Source organism: Glandiceps talaboti, chromosome 1 (assembly GCF_964340395.1).
Source record: "Glandiceps talaboti chromosome 1, keGlaTala1.1, whole genome shotgun sequence".
In the NCBI taxonomy this organism is placed as follows: domain Eukaryota; kingdom Metazoa; phylum Hemichordata; class Enteropneusta; family Spengelidae; genus Glandiceps; species Glandiceps talaboti.
This window is the reverse complement of record NC_135549.1, coordinates 35,242,332-35,257,907: the sequence shown is the minus strand read 5'-3', so window position 1 is coordinate 35,257,907 and position 15,576 is coordinate 35,242,332. Positions and strand designations below refer to the sequence as shown.

At 36.2% G+C, this 15,576-nt stretch overlaps 1 protein-coding gene across 6 annotated transcripts in view; it reads right to left on the bottom strand.

The window, feature by feature from the left end:
• LOC144451224 (AP-5 complex subunit beta-1-like) overlaps nt 1-15,576 on the bottom strand; it is a 219,229-nt gene that overhangs the window by 171,903 nt on the left and 31,750 nt on the right. For 5 of the 6 annotated variants that reach the window (XR_013482294.1, XM_078142207.1, XM_078142058.1 and 2 more), the window contains exons 4-7: nt 13,570-13,704; nt 2,980-3,057; nt 2,182-2,295; nt 1,391-1,450 (exon numbers count right to left, since the gene is read on the bottom strand). Coding sequence is in view for 5 of the 6 variants with exons in the window: in XM_078142207.1 (XP_077998333.1) it covers nt 1,391-1,450; nt 2,182-2,295; nt 2,980-3,057; nt 13,570-13,704 (387 nt within the window). In the remaining variant the exon portion in view is untranslated. Of the gene's footprint in view, nt 1-1,390; nt 1,451-2,181; nt 2,296-2,979; nt 3,058-4,100; nt 4,218-13,569; nt 13,705-15,576 lie in introns of those variants that run through there. The other variant, XM_078142404.1, reaches the window with a different exon arrangement.

Genomic DNA, 15,576 nt, shown 5'->3' with positions numbered 1-15,576 from the left:
TAAGAAAACCATTATAATTTGTAGACCGGCACATTTTACCATGTACACCTACATAAATACAGACCTTAACTTCTGTATTCTGTAAGTAAATTACACGTAATACATACAGACTGTACTAGCATTTGCTTTCGCAAAAATCAGTTTTTAATTTCATGAAAACTGTGTGGCAAATAAAATGAGAGTTTTGAGTTATTCCGTATATTTTAGTTTAATACGCGTAAGGGGATCAAAGGGGTTTTGTGAAAATCTGAGTCATTGCTACCACTACCGCTACTGTCAATCAAATATTAGTGCCTAAATGCTTCGGGGAATACTGGACAATTGAGATCTTCGCTGGGCCGCAGTGCTAGTGCCAATTTAGTCATAAATAAAATAATATTGTTATACTTTTATTCATATACATGGCAAGTACCAAGCTCCCAATTGTTACGACTTGAAGATTGAATGGGAAATGTTGAACAATTAGTTGTGGGTGTAAAACGTCAACCTTTACACCTCCTAAGTATACACAACAACCATAAGTGATATTCCTCTAAAGTCCTCCCAACATTTTTCATTATTATATATTATATTATAGCATTACCGATTCCAGTGAATTTTCATTCAAAGGATCGGAATAAGGCAAAATGGTAAGATTTTACTCATATTTTGATGTAAACCTTTAATGAAATCATACTCCAGAGAGAGAAACTAGGTCATTTTAGATTACACAGTACAGCTACATAAAGGGTGTGTCTATTGAACTTACAATTGTCTTCATTTACTTAAATTACACCTCACCAAACTCTCGATAGCGAAGCATGATTAACAATAAGTATCTTATCTCTCAGGATGGCATTATTCTAAACTACCCTTTTATCTGTAGTCATATTTTCGGAAATAAACATTTTAAAATATATTTTGCCTTAAAAAGATTGCTCATTTTTGAGTATTTATACAGTGAAAGTTGTGTTGGGATTGAGCGATATAGTGATAATTCCTGCCATTCCAACTATTGACAGTATATGCCGACTTTCTATGTACAGGGAGTTAGCTATTGTGTTCGTCTGTTTGTAAATGATTTCTGTTTCTTTACTCCAAAGATTAGATTTCTGCGAACAACAGTTGTGACATACAGACATCACTATTAATAACACTCTATTTCATAGGAGTTAAAAATGATGGTATGACCTACCTGTGTGACATACAGACATCACTATTAATAACACTCTATTTCATAGGAGTTAAAAATGATGCTATGACCTACCTGTGTGACATACAGACATCACTATTAATAACACTCTATTTCATAGGAGTTAAAAATGATGCTATCACCTACCTGTGTGACATACAGACATCACTATTAATAACACTCTATTTCATAGGAGTTAAAAATGATGCTATGACCTACCTGTGCCTTTTTCTTCACATTGAAGAGCTCAGATGTAAAATTATCTGGCAGGATTAAAGGCTGCAAAAAAAAAATATATTACACTTGCATTTTACAGATTAATCCATTAATCACTTCTTTCAGCAAAAAAAGTTATCAACAACTTTAACTTTATATTTATACCTGATTGTATAAAATGAAATTAATGTAAAGTGATCATATGTTTGATTGAAAAATTCAAAAATAGCACCAGTGGTGGTGTGGCACAATTGTATAGTTTTTAAAAATATTCATCCACATGCATATTTGCTGAATGATTATCAAGTTGCCTACCCCGCCCTGTTGTTATCATTGCAATATACGTGATCATTTGGCTATTGTTCTGGGCAGTCGTGTTACTACCATACATGTATCTGCATACATTTTTTGAATGTTTGTTCACTTGTCTATGAATTCCTGATGTTATCTATGCGATATACATTATCATTTGGCTGTTACTATGGGCATGATCTTGTTGCTAGGAACATTTACATACATTTGTTGAATGGTTATTCACTAACTTGTCTATTAATCCTTGTTATCATTGCAATATAAGCGATCATTTGACTGTTTGCTATGGGCGTGGTCTTGTTTACTAGGCATATTTGTATACACTTTTTGAATGTCTGTTCAATTCAGTGTTTACACTATTCAGATCATAGAATCCCTACCCAGTAACATATTAATGGCCTTGCTTTCATCTTATTATTTTATCTCACTCTGTACATGATGATCATTTCAAGAAAGCATTTATGAGATGAGATAATACCTACTTTGAGAGGTTCCTTTCTGGTACACATCAATTCATTTAACACATTGTCAGGGGGATCATTGCTGTATTGGGTCATGTTTCCAACTGAATTCTTCAATACTGTCACAAATAATGACTGTCAAAAAAAAAGGAATTAGAACAGAGATCTTTACGTAAATTATGCTTAGAAAAGCTGTCATGAAAGCTATAAATAGTACAAAGTATCTACAATACATGTAATATCTATCACAGCACACTTAAAGTGACCATTCATTTTTGCAAATGAAGGAGGTAGCAATCCAGTCACAATCTGTAGTCATTTACACCAAAGATATCTACTAATAATTTACAAATCAAACCAAAGACACACTCATGACAAGCTGTTTTAGTTTTGCCTTGCTTTTAAATTCCTTTCAAGTCATATCAGTACATTCTTTCATGGTATAACAGGAGCAAAAATGACAATAATCAAACATTTATTATTATATGATTTGTAACTGTCAACATGAGAAAGGAGGATTATGATTGGTAACTGTCAACATGAGAAAGGAGGATTATGATTGGTAGCTGTCAACATGAGAAAGGAGGATTATGATTGGTAACTGTCAACATGAGAAAGGAGGATTATGATTGGTAACTGTCAACATGAGAAAGGAGGATTATGATTGGTAGCTGTCAACATGAGAAAGAAGGATTTTGATTGGTAACTGTCAACATGAGAAAGGAGGATTATGATTGGTAACTCATTACATGATAGAAGGAATATGATTGGTAACTGTTAAAAGCATTTGATAACATGACAAGGATGTGATAAACTCACCGTATAGCTCTGAGCAATGAAGGTATTCTCTAATTGACTCATAGCATACACATGTTCTAATTTTCTGGTAAGTATACCCTTTAAAAAAAAAGACATTATCATCATCAAATCATAGAAAGAGGCAAATGTATACTAACAACTACTGGTCCCATGAATCTTTGTAAAACACACCAAAAAATAAAATACAAGTCATTGAGAATGACATACTCCCCGCTATAATTGGGTTTTAAGGAATTATCACTACTCTGATCACGCAACAACATTTGTGAACCTAAAACAAACAGACTTAGATATGTTGTGTGTGCTTGTTGGACATGGAATATGCCTCCAACAATAAAGGATTGGTTGGGTATGGGGGATCATATCACGATGAAAATGGAGTTATGGCTTTGGACATGGAAAATTCACAAACAAAATGGCTGCCAGGCAGCCATATTGGATCGTATCACGACAAAAATGGATATGCACATGTATGTCATAGAACGCTGTCCTAATACCAACTTTGAATGAGATCTGTTCAAGCATGTCTGAGTTATGGCTTTGGACATGGAAAATTCACAAACAAAGTGGCTGCCAGGCAGCCATATTGGATCGTATCATGACGAAAATGGATATGCACATGTATGTTATAGAACACTGTCCTAATGCCAACTTTAAATGAGATCTGTTCAAGCATGTCTGAGTTATGGCTTTGGACATGAAAATTCGCAAACAAAATGGCTGCCAGGCAGTGAATTTTCAAAGAAAAAAATACTGCCATGGCATTGTAGCACCACTGTACAATAAAAGTGCTTACCCACAACCTGATCCATGCTAGGTATAGGTGTTCATTTGCTGAATCACTATCCAGTTGCCTATCCAACCCTGTTGTTATCTTTGCAATATCATTTGGCTGTTGCTATGGCCATTCTCATGTTGCTAGACATATTAGCATACATTTTTTGTATATTTGTTCATTTGTCTGTGAATCCCTGATGTTATCTTTGCAATATACATTATCATTTGGCTGTTGCTGTGGGCATGGTCATGTTGCTAGGCATATTTACATACATTTTTGAATGTTTATTCATTTGTTTGGCATAACAGGAACAGAGGTTTAGTTCTTATTTGGGAGGGCGTACCCAATCTGTGTGTGTTGGGTCTGTCATGTCGAAGGCACAGTCTATTGATTGTGGTGTCCCTCAGGTGTCAGTCCTCGGTCCTATTCTGTTCAGTCTCCATATAGCAACTCTGGAGGACATCATAATCAGGCATGGTTTATATCGCATGATGCATGCTGATGATTCTGAACTGCATCTCACCTGTGAGGGTGATTAAAATATGTGTTGATGAGATCAGTTGATGTATGTGAGACAATATGCTTTGTCTTAACGATTAAAAAACAGAGGTTGTGCATTTCTCCTCTAAATTTGGAGGTGTAGGTCCAGTCCCTCGTTGTGATGTACGGATTGATGAGGTCCATATACATCCGTCTGACATAGTTCAAAATCTTGGTGTTTCCAGGGATTCAGATGCTACCATGTCATATCATGTTGTGAATGTTTGTTAACCCTTGTGACGCCGCATCGTTGATATCCACGACGTAGCACTTCTGCACTCTACGTGACAACAGGTTAATTTGCATATGCTGTCAACAAAGTGGCGTTGTAATGGGTTTATCGCTGTCCTGCCCTTATACCCATAAATAATGATGTACATGATGTTATCTTAGTAAATATCAAATTATTCAGGCGGAAAACAGTCACGTATTCGATTTTTCTCACTTTTTGCCGCTGAATGCAAATAGCGCCTACTTAGCAATGCCTAATATGGCTGCTGCCATAGATATGTATGTTGACCTTCGACATTATGCTAATATATTGAACGAAGTAAACCCAGAAGACAGAGAGTTTTTCGCTTGACAATTTCTAGACAGTGGTAGCGATGATGATGATGAAGAATTTTACGTTTTTGAGGGAGTAAATTTTGTCCTCCTAGAACGTATTGAAAACCCTTCGATAACTTCAACTTTTGGACTGACGTCGTCAATGGCTGGTCCCGCAATCCTGCCGATGACAAACCACAGATGCGAATGCCATATGATTACTCCTACGGGTTGGTTTACATGAACTGATAAAGACGTTATGGCAGGATCATGAGGCAGGATCTACATCGTTGTCTTTTCGTCTGATTTTTGTTAACAAACGAAGTGTTAGATATAATCGTCCGTGAGACGTATCGTTATGCTGCTATCTATAGACTTACATGTATGCAGTATTTGTATATGCAAATTTGTTTGTATTTACTGTAAACATCGACGGACTGTACTTGTTGATTTTATGATAAATATTTTACCCAACACCCATACTATCTATTAATTTTTACAGCTAATTTCCAATTGTAATCCTTGTATTTATCAAAAAACTAAATTTCACATGCTTTTTGACCAAAAACGTGTGTTTTATACCAATTCTTCATGATTTACACCAGCTCCCTGTTCAGCAGCGAATTGAATTCAAAATTATATGTATTACTTTTAAAGTTATAAATAGAATAGCACCATCTTGTTTAAGCGAATTGCTGAAAAGCAACTGGTCATACCCCTCGTTCTCAGTTTAATGGTCACATTAATTTACACCAACCTATTGGCAGTACTATGTATTATGGTCACATTAATTTACACCAACCTATTGGCAGTACTATGTATTATGGTCACATTAATTTACACCAACCTATTGGCAGTACTATGTATTATGGTCACATTAATTTACACCAACCTATTGGCAGTACTATGTATTATGGTCACATTAATTTACACCAACCTATTGGCAGTACTATGTATTATGGTCACATTAATTTACACCAACCTATTGGCAGTACTATGTATTATGGTCACATTAATTTACACCAACCTATTGGCAGTACTATGTATTATGGTCACATTAATTTACACCAACCTATTGGCAGTACTATGTATTATGGTCACATTAATTTACACCAACCTATTGGCAGTACTATGTATTATGGTCACATTAATTTACACCAACCTATTGGCAGTACTATGTATTATGGTCACATTAATTTACACCAACCTATTGGCAGTACTATGTATTATGGTAATCAACCCTTTTCAATCTGTACCCCCCTCATCTATGGAATACCTTGCCACCACCGATCCGAGCTGCTTCTTCATTCAACAGTTTTAAAAGCAGTTGGAAAATTTACCCTTTTAAGTCATTTTATAACTAGTCATTTTATATATTTTACCTTTTTGCATGTGGACCTGTTATTTTTTTACTAGTATATTTCTAATTTATAATATCGGGACATTTTTAACACTTTTAAAAAAATTTTTTTTTCATTTTCAAAGAGTGTATTTTTGTTGTTTTTTATCTTTGTTTTTCTCTCCAATCAGTTGTACAGCGCATTGTGATCATTTTTAATATAATGCGCTTTATAAGAAATAAAGATTATGATGATGATTACTTTTTGAGATATATGTTTTTCACTAAAAGTCACATTTTAAAATTTTACACCAAATTTGCATATCACTGATGAGATCATTATATGCTTAGGCCAAAAAAAACAGAACTGTTTCTGGTCAGCACGGGCATCACTTAAATAACCCCATATTGTTTTTCTTAGGGTTTTCACCTTCTTCTTCTCCTTCTGCCATTTTTTGTTGCGCTAGAACTAGAAAATAGTTGCCCGTAAACCTTTCAAACTTGGTAGGCTTATCAGGGACCATAAGTACTCATGCACCTAACCAGGAGTTTTGGGCTAGTCACGTGACCTTGGCCGCCATATCTAATTTCATGAAAATTTTGAAACAATTTCTTCTCAAAGCCTTGGGGTCCCAGTTGGCTTGAAATTTGGTACGCAGTGTGTATGCCCCCTGCCCTTTCAATTTTGCCAATAAAATCTTGTGTGATCACGTGACCTTGGCCACCAAATTGGATTTGCGAAAAACTTCTTCTCCACAACACACAGTTCACTTGATGTGATCTTTTGTGTATAGCATCATCTAAGTGATGTCTTTCAAGTTTGCGAAATGCGTTGTAATCGGTAGAACTTTTCCAAAAGCACTGCACTGATTGACTTGCATTTTGGCAAATAGAATCGACTAATCGACTACTTAAAACATTTTAATAAAATTGTATGCAGTCACATGACCTTGGTCGCCATATTGGATTTTCGAAAAAAATTCATTTTTCATTTAAAAATCTTCTTCTCCAAAAAGAGCAGTCCACTTGGTGTGATCTTTTATGTAAAGTATCATCCAAGTGGTGTCTTTCAAGTTTTCAAAAAGAGATGCAACCAGTTGACCACTATGACGGCCATACTGGATTTTACAAAACTTTAACGAGAAGTAAACTAAAAATGCTACCGTTCAAAGGTATCATTTTAGCATTTTCCTGGGGTATTTGTAGTGAACTGTATATTCACGTTCTGTAGGCGAAGTGTATCATGGAGTTGGCTGGATCTACACTATTACATAATAGTGTCATTTCCTTCAAGTCCAAAGTCTGCCTCAAGACCAACAAGTGATGTTACAAAGACTGATTACAGCCAGGCTGGGTGCCTACTAAAGGGTTTTAATGTGGGTAGCAATATTGAAAAGCATTAAAGTGAAACAAACCAAGACATAAAATAATGAATTTGAATCTTTAGTATACCTTCCCATACCTTTGGAAAGGAAATATCAATATTTGGGAGTAGAATTAGAATTAGAATTAGTTTATCTTATATAGCGATATGTCAACGAAAACATTATCCACATTGCTCTACAATAATACACAAATGCAAAATAAGACAGAAGTAACCACCAGATTTAAACTGAATGCCTTCCGTAAGGGTAGTCTTACAATTTCATGACTTATGCAAGAAATTTAGCTCTACATCTGTGACTTTTTCAAGTCCCAGTGAAAGTTAGTTGTCAAAAAACGTTGTTCAAATGCCAGGAAAGCTTGCCATCCTCGACTGCACTCAGCTTTCGTGATCCCTTAAATACCTGGGATATGTACACCCTTTTCCACGGCAAATAATAAACAAAATTGAAACCCGCATAACATTGCTATTACGCATCAGAAAGTTTACAACATACTTCATGGTACACATTGTAACAGTTGAACAACTTTAATACAATGAAGTGATACAGTATTATTGCCCTACTTCATCCCTGGGTAAAGTCTATACATTCTTGTTTTCGATCGAAATTGACAGACACACCATCTGCTCCAAATCGTATACATGCATGAAAGGTGTGAAGTGAGCAGACGATCGTGACTGTATATTGCATTAAAGCTTACAGACGATGTGTATTTTCAGTGCTCCCCTCCTTGCTTTGATGTAATAATCTTCAGATTCAATGAAATTATCAATACAAACACTTGAAACCCCTGAAAACATAGTCTTTCTCAGTTTAGAACAGCATGTATATCTGTACCTTAGTTCCTGGTTTACCTTACATCGACGTTGGTGGTGCACTTTCGAAAACGAAACACATGTGCGACCAGATGATCGATCGATTTATTACGCAAACTGCTTATAAATACTCACAGGATTTTTTCAAACCCAATCAGGTCTTGCCATTACCCTACGGAATACGTCTTCAAAATTTCATTTGAATTGAGCCAGCCGTTTTGGATAAAACGATGACACAGACAGACAGACAGACAGACAGACAGACACACACACACACACACACAGAGACTTTCACCCACTAAATACATTTCTTCCTTTTACATCTCTAGTACTAGATAGTGACAGTCTAATACTGGAAATAGTCTGTAATAATGTTCTCAATAATACTTAGTGTCGGTCCACTCTAGAATTTACCAAAAAGGTGAGTTTTGAGTTCCACTTTAAACTTTTCATACGTGACTGTATTTGTCAGGTCTAGTGGTAATGCGTTCCATTTTTTGGGACCTTGAACACTGTATGCCCTGTCTCCAAATGTTTTACGGACCGTTCTAGGAACATGGTAGGAACTTTCCAAATTGTTACTTGACCTCAGTCCGGTGCGCTTCACCTTGGAAGGAGTTATTATAGATATTAAGTAGTCTGGTACCTCATTTCAATGACATTTGAACATTAAACAACATATTTTATAGTGAAATCTGAGGTTCACAGATAGCCAGTGTAGTGTTTTTAAGCACGCTGTAGCACTGTTCCACATATTTTTATCTAGAATTGTTCGAGCAGCCATGAATCCACTGAAGTTTATTCATGTCACATTTCGGAAGTCCTGCATATAGAGAGTTAGCATAGTCCAAATGGGAAAGTATCATGCCGGATGATACTATTTTTCTTGCATAGATCTAGATCTAAATACTGATTTAATAAGTTTCAATCTTTGTATATTGTCCGCTGCATTTCCACACTTTCTAGAGATATTTCTCTTCATAGACAGGTGTTTATCAAGATCCAAACCGAGATACCTGATCTCCGGCACTCTTTCAAAGTTACAATCATTTCAATATACCTCTGACACGACTTTTTGTAGATGTACTCTTGACCCAAAACATATGAATTCTGCTTTACTGTCATTCATCTTCAACCTATTTTCATCCATCCAGATTGTAACCTTTTATAAACAGTTCACTGCAAGCATTTCCAGACCCCTAGATTTCACTGGAAATTGATTTTTCAAGGCATGGTCATCAGCGTATCCATAAATGTTGATTGGTGTTAGTATCACATTTTTCAGGGTACTTGCATACACACTATATAATGTCGGTTCCGCACAGCTACCTTGTGGAACAGAAAAATGTATGTTTCCAGTGTCAGAGTCGGTGTTATCAATGCATACTTTGAAGCCTCTAGGTCGTAGGTAAGAGGAAAACTGTGCTAGTGCTTGTCCATCTATCCATACTGATCTTTTAGTACGTTCAATAATACCTCGTGATCCACAGTGTCAAAGGCTGCACTTAGATCGATTGCAGAAAGAACAGTGATTTTCTGTTCCTCCATGCCCCACAGGATGTCGTCAGTTAATTTAAGAAGGAAGTTTCACAACTAAAATTCACTCTGTAAGCTGACTGGTAGTCCGGGAAGAGATGATATTGATCGCAGTGTTCATTAAAATGTTCTAATGCTACTTTTTCTAAGACTTTAGATAGGAACACCAGGTTGCTAATCGGCCTGTAATACGCCGTATTCCGGTTATCGAAAAGGCCCCGAAAAGATAAAAGATATGATTGTTTGGCCACTAAGGGCGCTGTTTTAGAACCGGAAGTGAGGGCCAGAATTGTAGAGCATTGTTGCAAAGCATAGAGTCTATAGGCATCGTAACCACTGACTAAAGATTTTCTGTCATTCCCCGTAACTTTACGCTATAATATTGCATTATCGCCCATCAAATAACGAAATAGCAAATTAACCTCTCATTCTCCTAATATTTCGCGTAAGTTTGGCTCTGCAATTCGAACGTGAGGAAAACCCAAAAGTAGCAACATTTTGAAACGGGTAGTACACTGACAATGACATCTCACTCACGTTTTCAGTGTGACCTCGTCCATTTGCGTTACCGTTGTAGAAATTGTAGCGATTGCTTCCAGTCAAACATCGGAACGGAAAAAGGTACAAAAACAGAGGAAAGAACCCTCAAAATCACAATATACGATACAGTTATTGCAGCTTGTATAAAACCAATCTGATTAAAATCCGATGTAGATGTCAGCTAATCGTTCATTGCTATTTTACTTTCGTTATTGTGCCTGAATTGACCTTCGTGGTACATGTTTGATCGCCTCCTCTACCGATCAGGACAAAAACGTAAAGATGTACCACAAAGGTCAATTCAGGCAAAATAACGAAGGTAAAATAGCAATGAACGATTAGCCGACATCTACATCGGATTTTAATCAGATCGGTATAAGACATGGTATGATGAGTGAACCACGTAAACGTTACATGGAAGGCCGATTCATTGAAGGGGTGGGCGGTGTGGTACATCAGTCACAATAACAATATTTATGATTCGTTGACGACTCAGTCAATGGTTTTTTTTATACACTGATGGTCCTGAATGAAGAATAGCAAGCTAACCAAAGTGTGATAGTAAAGTTGAGTATATCAATACAAATATGTTTATGCCAACTTATAACCAGTACATGAAAGTTTTATGATTTCCCCCGTGGTGCTACACCACTGTTCTAATAAACAAGAAAGGCCTAAGTATGCGGCGACATCAGTTACAATATAAACATGTGGCTTGGTAATTGTCGACCGAACTCTCAATATTGCAATGACTGTAGCTGGAAGCTGTTCAATTTGATTAAAATCCGATGTAGATGTCGGCTAATCGTTCATTGCTATTTTACCTTCGTTATTTTGCCTGATATTATTTTTCTTGGTACATGTTTACATTTGTTAGCCTGATCGTAGAGGAGGCGATCAGACAGGCTAAAAAATGTAAACATGTACCAAGATGGTCAATTCAGGCAAAATAACGAAGGTAAAATAGCAATGAACAATCAGCAAACATCTACATCAAATTTTAATCAGATTGGAAGCTGTTGTCAGATTTGTAATTTTCTAATCGTTCTTTTGTCCAGCAACAGACACCAGTAAGGTAAAGAAATATGTTTATCATGTCTACATCAGGTATATTTCGAAGGTCCTCCGTCCAACTTTCAATGTTTCCGCTGTCGATTAGTTCTATCTTTTGATGCTTGACATCCACTATTCGTCTCCTCTTCAGCTTCCGTTCTCTCAGAAAATTATCATTTTCTAGTGTTTCAAGACCAAGGTTGACAGCATTTCTGGCGATATCTAGTAGATTTAGAAGTAGTAATTTTCCACTCTTTTATGAATGCACGGAGTTCTTTTACGCCCATTTTGTTGACAGCTTCATACATCGCCATACTATTAGATGCCATGACGAAAATTCTGGCCCTCACTTTGTCAGATATGGTGCGCCCTCTCGCGATACTTTCCTGCGAAACAACCGGAAGTTCGATAACCGGCATACGCCGTATTAGATGATATTAAGTCCAATCCGATCTTCTTTAGCAATGGCCTTACCATTGCACACTTCCACTTTTCCATGAATACACCTTGTTGCAGAGATACATTAATCAACCTAGTAATGTGTGGAACCACTCCTTTTAACACTGCTTTCTTTTGGGAATTTTGTTGGTACAATGTACTATATCAAATTCACAATATTTTGTTGGCATTTGTTTGATGATTCTCTCAACTGTTTCCTCACTTACTGAAGAAAATTAAGTGAAAGTCAGAACTTCGTTGTAGGTTGGACGATATTTGCTCTTTTTTGCTAGCGAGTCTCTAATTTTAAATATTTTTTGGAGGAAAAAATCAGCAAACTCATTGGCTATTAAATTCTTTGTTTGTTTTCCCTTCAGGCATTGCGTTGACATCTTCTTTGCCAACTAAGTTGTTGACAATTTGGTACAGTTTCTTGATGTCTGTCCTTGATTCCTATATCTTGGTGCTTATAGAATCTCTTTTTTCAACCTTGCTCATATATTGAAGAAAGTTTCTACACTTTTTGTAGGCAATCCGTTGATGGGGCTTGCAATATTTTCTCCAAACCACTTCTCTTCTTCGGACTACTTTCTTCTGATTTTTTGTATCTTCAATGTACCAGATATGACAGTTTTTATCTTTATCAGATTGTCGTCAATTCATTATGAAACTGGTTATACAAAGAATCAGCATCTGTATCCGTGGCTAAATTAATGCATCGTAGATCATTTACAAACTCTGCCCTGTTCACCTTCTTAAAGTTTCTGTTCTCAACCATCTTTTCTACAACCCCTTCATGATCTTTACGTAGAATGCCCGTTACCACTATATAATCTGAGAGAAATGTACCAGCATTTACTTTCTGAATATCAAAAGAACTCACACTCCGCAATTATTAAGTCAAGATGATTACCCTCTCCGTGAGTGGCAAAATCCACTCAGATATCCAGTGCGATTGCCTCCATGCTGTCAACGAAACTATATGCATTCGTGTCCTCTTTATTGTCTAGGTGAATGTTAAAATAGCCCACAATAATGATGCTGTTGTTTGCCGAGTATTTTTGGAATTATAGGTTTTTGACCAAAAAGACACATTTGTAGCCCTAATTTGCATATTACTGAGGGAATCATCATGTCATGATCAATTTTAAATTACCCCCCCCCCCCCCAGACTGTTCCCACCAAATTTCATGCCAATCTGCCCTGTAGTTTTGGAGTTTATGTTTTTTGACCAAAAATCACATTTTTTTACCCGAAACCCACATCTCTCATGCAATCATTTTCATTTCAACAATTTCCCAACTTGACACCGAAAGTATCATAAACACCAAATATCAAAGGAATCTGTCTAGCAGTTTTTGACTTTATATAAAGTTGTTTACACACACACACACACACACTTTGCCATGCTTATAGCACTACTGAACCTTATCAGTTCAATTGTGCTAAAAGTAACTTTTATTACCTTCTATTGTTTCAAGCACACATCAATAATAGGGATACAAAATGAGGGAATACATGTGATATACATGTACTACTATAATGCAACATAAATATATAGCAGGAAAAGAATAAAAGGGAAATATAACAAATTGAACATAATATGATCTGTAACCTTACCGGATAAGTCATTTCAATTTCTTTCAGGCATTCACAAGCAATTCTTCTGAGATTTCTATTGAAACCGTCATTGATCTTTGATATCATGTTTAGCAAAAAATCCATGAACTCAATAAAGATTTTGGTTTGTTGTTCCTGTTTGGAGTCAAACAAAACATTGCCATGATATATACATTGAGTAGGGCTTTCTGCATTTCAGTGGTTACTTTCCAATAAAATAAAAGAGATAAAATAGTGTAATAGTGCCTGCCAATGGTATTGTGTAGCACAAATGCACAATTTATGTGCTTCTTATACAAAATATTTATCTAAATGCTGATTCAGCCCTGTTGTTACAGTGTCTATGCAATATGCTACATCACTTTACTGTTGCTATGGGCAGTCTTTTTATTGCTGGGTGACTACATGTATATCATTACAAGGCTTTACCATATACCTATGCCAAGATCAATCTTCTAATATGGGACATTGAACAGTATGATATTCATGATAAACGTCATCAAAAAATAGCACCAATGGCATTGTAGCACAACTGTACATTTAAAAAGTAATGTTTATTCACATGTTGATCCATTCTAGGTATAGATGTTCATTTGCTGAATGACTATCCAGCTACCTATCCAACCATGTTATCTTTGCTATATATGCGATCATTTGGCTGTTGCTATGGGTGTGGTCTTGTTGCTAGGCAAATTTACATACATGTACATTTAATGAATGTATATTCACTTGTCTATTAATCCCTGTTGTTACTCTGTGAAATTCACCACCGTTTGGCTGTTGCTATGGGCATGGTCATGGTTGCTAGTGATATTTGGAAACATAATAATGACAATAAAAAAAATATTACGATGAAGTTTATATGTCCCTGGTCGAACCTCATATCATATGAATTCATAGTCTATCAGCTAGCCCTCAGATGTTCTTCCGATAAAATACGACACACAGCCAAACAACGCTATCGAGGATGGAACATCCGAGGTCTAGCGAATGTCATCAGGATATATATAACTGCCAATCAGAAAACCGCATTAGCGACAAGCACAAACAGAGGACAATAGCTAAATTTTCATGCATATTCATCTTAAGGAGGGGCTTGTAAAAATAACCACCAATGCGTTAACTAAAATGTGTGAATGACAACGTCTACACACTCATCAAACACAATTACCATAAACTGATAAGACATAGTAATGACATAAATGTGTTTGCCCTTGGTTTGTCAACACCTGCATGCAGAGATTGAATATATTAAAGTATTTATATGCATATATGGCCCAACCCACCGCTTATCGTAATCTCAATGGAATGTCTGGTCTGAAAATGACATTCGCTAGACTGTTCGGGCAAGCCCTCACATGCGAACTTCGTTCGCTTATAGTTATAGCATCGAAAGAAAGCCTGAATGTCTAGCAGCAAGACTAATGAATTCAGAGCTGCGTTTACATGTAAACACACCCTGTCTCACGTCCCCACACTACTTTCTAAATATCAAATATCACTGAAATGAACAAAATGGAACATTCTAATTCCCAATTATTGAATTCTACTCGAAAATTATCTGATATTGTTTGCATTCAGTATTTAGCATTTCGCATGTTGTTTATTTACACCATTCAGTGTTTTATCATGCTTTGTGTAACTTGTAAGTCTAATTGACAACTGGGCCAATGGTTTTTGCTAGACAAATTTGAAACAAAATATTTTGTGTCAGTTTGATAGTAAACCTGCTATATTGACTACCAAACTTAGTTAACATCAGTGATTTCTACTCATGTTGCATCACTCTATATTTACAAACAGTATATATGAATTATGAGAGCCATGTGAAACTTTTTCAGTGCAAAATGGGATGAAGATATGCGGGCAAAGTCAATGCTCCTTACAGCAGTTTGAATTTCCTGCATATGCATACATTACCCATAATCCCCTTTATATAGGGACATCTGCCTTTAAATATTTCTCTGAAGCATGTAGACAGTCACCAGACAATATGCACCTGAATGT